Source organism: Morone saxatilis, unplaced genomic scaffold (assembly GCF_004916995.1).
Source record: "Morone saxatilis isolate NCDOM2014 unplaced genomic scaffold, NCSU_SB_2.0 Contig8, whole genome shotgun sequence".
Classification (NCBI taxonomy): Eukaryota; Metazoa; Chordata; class Actinopteri; family Moronidae; genus Morone; species Morone saxatilis.
Window position 1 is genome coordinate 15,537,210 of NW_023340257.1, and position 4,450 is coordinate 15,541,659.

The 4,450-nt window shown below is 41.1% G+C and overlaps 1 protein-coding gene across 1 annotated transcript in view; it reads left to right on the forward strand.

Annotated features, from left to right (window-relative positions):
• The window catches only part of fxyd6 (FXYD domain containing ion transport regulator 6), a 12,882-nt gene that overhangs the window by 5,503 nt on the left and 2,929 nt on the right, over positions 1-4,450 (forward strand). Inside the window, exons 2-3 of the mRNA XM_035679554.1 lie at positions 3,062-3,115; positions 3,602-3,625. Of these exons, the coding sequence (XP_035535447.1) occupies positions 3,067-3,115; positions 3,602-3,625 (73 nt within the window). The 5' untranslated portion in view covers positions 3,062-3,066. The remainder of the gene's footprint in view (positions 1-3,061; positions 3,116-3,601; positions 3,626-4,450) is intronic.

Below are 4,450 nucleotides of genomic sequence, written 5' to 3' on the forward strand. Positions count from 1 at the left end.
CTGTGTGGCTTGGGCCATCACAAACAGCAAAGGTAATATCAGTATAAAAACAACTACTATAACAACTATAAACACAAGAAACAAAACAGCAAATGAAGCAATACAAAAAATTTAAAATTAAAAATTAAAAAAGGAGAAAAAAGGGGGAGGGTAATAGATCACAGATTGAAAGCAGAATAGATGGGTTTTGAGAAAAGGTTTAAAAGATGGGAGTGAGGGAGAATGTCTGAGGTGTTGGGGGAGAGAGTCCCAGAGGGTGGGGGCAGCAATAGAGAAGGCCCTATCCCCCCAGGTCCAGTGCTTGGACCAGGTGAGAAAGCTGAGGAGCGTGGCGTCAGCAGATATGAGGTTGCTGGTAGGAGTATGTAGCTGCTAGAGGTTGGTGAGGTAGTAGGTTGTGGAGGGCTTTGTAGGTGACAATGAGAAATTTGAACTGTATTCTTTGTTGAATGAGGAGCCAGTGGAGGTTTTGAAAGACTGGGATGATGTGATCAGACAATCAGCTGAGTTTTGGATGTACTGCAGTTTGTTTTGGTGGATGTGCTGTAAAGAAGGCTGTTGCAGTAGTTGAGTTGTGAGGTGTTGAAGGTGTGAATGATTTCAGCACCTGAGAAGGAAATGAAGGGGCGAAGAGGGGCAATGTTTTTAAGATGAAAGAAGGCAGTTTTTTTAATAGGATTAACATGGCATTTGAAGGAGAGGGTTTAATCAAAGGTGCCACCAACGTTGCGGATATGTGTGGAACTTGAGCCATCAATGCCGAGGAAGAAATTGTGGCAGGATTTGATATGGCAGCAGTAATTCACTTCTCTGGAGATGTACAGCTGGGTGTCAGCATAATAGTGGAAATGTAGGCCATGGGGAAGCGGGTGGAGGATGAAGAGGAGGAGACCAAGCACCCAACCTTGGGGGACCCCCTGAGAGACTGGGCTGTGTTGAATTTGTTGATACTGATGAACTGGTATCAGTCAGAGATATGATTTGAGCAAGGAGAGGGCAGTGCCAGTGATACTCAAGGAGGACTAAAGGGGAAAGAGGTGAATGGAATGATTGATTGTGTCCAAGGTGGCACTGGTCAAGGTCTAGTAGAATATTCTTGCATGAAAACAGCCCTTTAAACAAATGTTTTTTTTCTGTGTAAGGTCATAGGGTTGATTTGCATTTTAAGGGTAGATGTCACAAATGGATGCAATAGGCCTTATGTTCCTCAGTTGTAGCCTTGTGTCACAATTATTTCATAAATGTTACCAGTGTGTTGCTCAGATCTGTGCGAGGGCTCACAAAACAAATACATGGAGCACCAGCATACAAATAGCAACTGAACTAATGCTACAGTCAGTACCTAAGCTAATGACTATGATGGACTTGTTCTTGTTCATTTAAGTGCACTACCACTGATACAGCTGAAAACAGTCAAACAGGCAGATGGGTAGATGGACAAAAATATACCCAGTCAATCAACACTCCAATTAGTGAAATGGATGGAAAGAAAAAAACAGGTGGCACCCTCAAACAAGAGTGGTAAAGTCTGAGTTAAATAAAGCTTTTGGACTCTTGAAGGCTAGAAACATGGTTTGTCTAGAGCTTTTATAAGCTTAAGGCTGGGGTATACTCTATCAGAACTAGTTCATACCGTGTGTTGTCCAACCATGTACGGCCACACTAGAAGGAGAAGTGAAAAGGGAGGAAAGGCAATATCATTTCAAAATGAGGATAATGGCACACAATCTTTCCTGGGAGGCATTCATAGGTTGCACTTGGTTGCTAACAGGAAAACTGCCACAAATAGCTGTGTAACAATGAAGAAAAAAAAAAAGATCTAGAGAGACGTTCACACCTAGCTGACTTTTTCACCTCTGTACAGCTGGCCAATCAAGCGAGAAGTAAGTTTGAAAATAAATTCTCTGAAAGTTACAGAAATTGTTGGATGCATTGTCAGGGGGGAGATCCACCATTCAGCAAGCGCATATATTGATTTATTACTTGTTCCCATCAGGTCTGCATTTGTACAGTGCCCTGGACATTATTTTATTGAAATATTAGAAAGAAAAAGCAGTAGATTACCTGACCTTTCAAACTTGTCTATGTGGGAGTTTTATAAATGTGAGGACCAAGACATTTACTCATTCTACCTACACTCTGTTTCTTCTGCTCAGATGTCACTGACTAAAAGTAAAGGATGAAATTTCAAAGTTTAAATCAAGTAAAGTCTGGCTTTAAATGGATAAATGAAGTGCATGCCTTTAATCAAGTGCTTTCTTTTGCCAAAACACCCATAAAACCATAATCACTGTTTAGTTCCCAGGAGCAGAATGTGCCAATCCATCCAATAGTTGTAAAAACATGTCGCTAAAAACCAAAAATGTCATAGGACCACAAAAGTAATTAGGATTCATCCTCTGGTGATCGTGAATGTCTGTACAAAAATTCATGGCAATCCATGTAAAAGATGTTGAGATATGTCAGTGTTTCTTTCAGCAAATAGGGAAACCCACCGACTGGCTGATTGACAGGCTGACATTGCCACCCCTGGAGCCATGCAGCGCGGATGGCTAATAAGAAAAACCATTTGCATTGGCAAAATGTATGATAGTTAAACATGAACACATCTCTCTGTAGGAGACACAGTTGGCATGTGTGCATGAATGAATAGCCTACATGAAAATGGGCCAAGGTTGTGTGATGTCTACAGGGATAGAAGTAATCTCTGCGAGGAAAAGAGCACATGTAAGCAGGCTCTGAACATGGATTGTTCAGAAAGAGAAACTATATCCGTAGGCCTTTTACATCAGTTAAACTCCAGGGGTTTGGATAGAGCCAGTGCTGTGTGTTGATTCTCATTTTAACAAAACCACTTACTGCATGTGTGCTTGTGTGGGCATAGTCTGTGTGGTACAGCCTATTTGAACTGAATGTGTACAGTACGTGTGTTCATTGTTATTGTTTATGTCCCATATATGTGCTGGAGTAGTGTAGCTTAAAACAGACCTCTCTCACTGTAATTTTTTTGTCTTTCTTTCATTCTCTCTCACCCTCCTTCTTTATTACTCTATATCAACAGTTGCCATGGAAACTATTTTGCTCTTCCTCTCTTCACTCCTGGTGTGTGTGGCTGGTAAGTGCCCCCCTTGTCACACACCCATGCACATGATCACACATGCATGCACACACTATTTGTCCACAGGGAGGCAGTGTTGGGGCAGGAAGTGATGTTACATGGAAAGGCACTCAATGGGTGTGGGCTCGTAGCAAAACATCAATTACTACTGTACTTTAGGGCTTCATGTGTGGGTTTCATGGACTGGTTAGTCACTGACTGTGTGTGTGAGGTCTGTTTATAGTGTATGATTAAACGTAGAAAACGTAAACACCTTCTCACAAACTACAAATAGATGATGTGGTGCTGTGCTGCAAACTGTGTTTTTTTTTTTTTTTGACACTTGGAGCTTGTTTTAGGTAAAATAGAGAGAGGTGGATAAATAGATTAAAGAGATAGGGAGTGTAAGTATTTCACTCCTGGTCTCCTATCTAATTTCCTATGTTTCTTCTTTTTTCTTTTACCCTCTGACTTAAACCACTTCCACTCTTCGCTGCCACTCAGCTGTAGCAGACCCCAGTGCACAGGGTGAGTAGCCTTGATGTAATCTCTAATGGTAGTCACACCTCAGCCTTAACAGGCACATGGATAGGTATATTGGTTTCCAGATCAGATCCTACCCTTATGGATTTCCCCACTACCGCGAACAGTGGAGGGTGTATGGATTAAGTCTCAAAATGACCAGACCCAACTGTGTGTTGATTAGAAATAGATTTTCATTGAGGGAATTCAATGCTGAAGAGATGAGAGTGGTTGTTTGGTAGGAAAGAGAGATCAATGTGACTGTATAAATATATAACAATTTAATTTCATTTATTTGCAGCTCATGACCATAATCACATGGCATGGAACATAAAATGAATATACAGTAATAACAATATTCAAAAAGGCACCTAGTTTACCAATAACTTTAGACTTATCTAATTGTAACACTATTAATTTAAACATAGATGGGCGGTTTAAATACTACTTTGGTAGATATCTTTGTCTATAATTCATTATGCTTACATTCTTACATTAATATGATACTAATCTCCCAAACGATTGTCTTTACAGAGGTTGCAGATCCTCTGGTTTCTATCCCAAGGAGCCCCCCTTGAAACAATCGTTGGCCCCCTCGCTGGCCTCCCCTTGCGAGTCACATATGCATAATATGCTTTTGAGTAATGCATAATATGCTTCTATCTGTGAAAAACATAACAATGCATTGCCAGCTGCTTTTGATGGTCCGTCACAGGGTCACTCTGACCCCCTCCTGCCGGCTTTTGGTTTTCAGTGGCCCCATCTGGCCACCCCTATGAAACGTTTCAGAGGTTGCCACCACAAATCACATTTGATTGGATACATTTATGT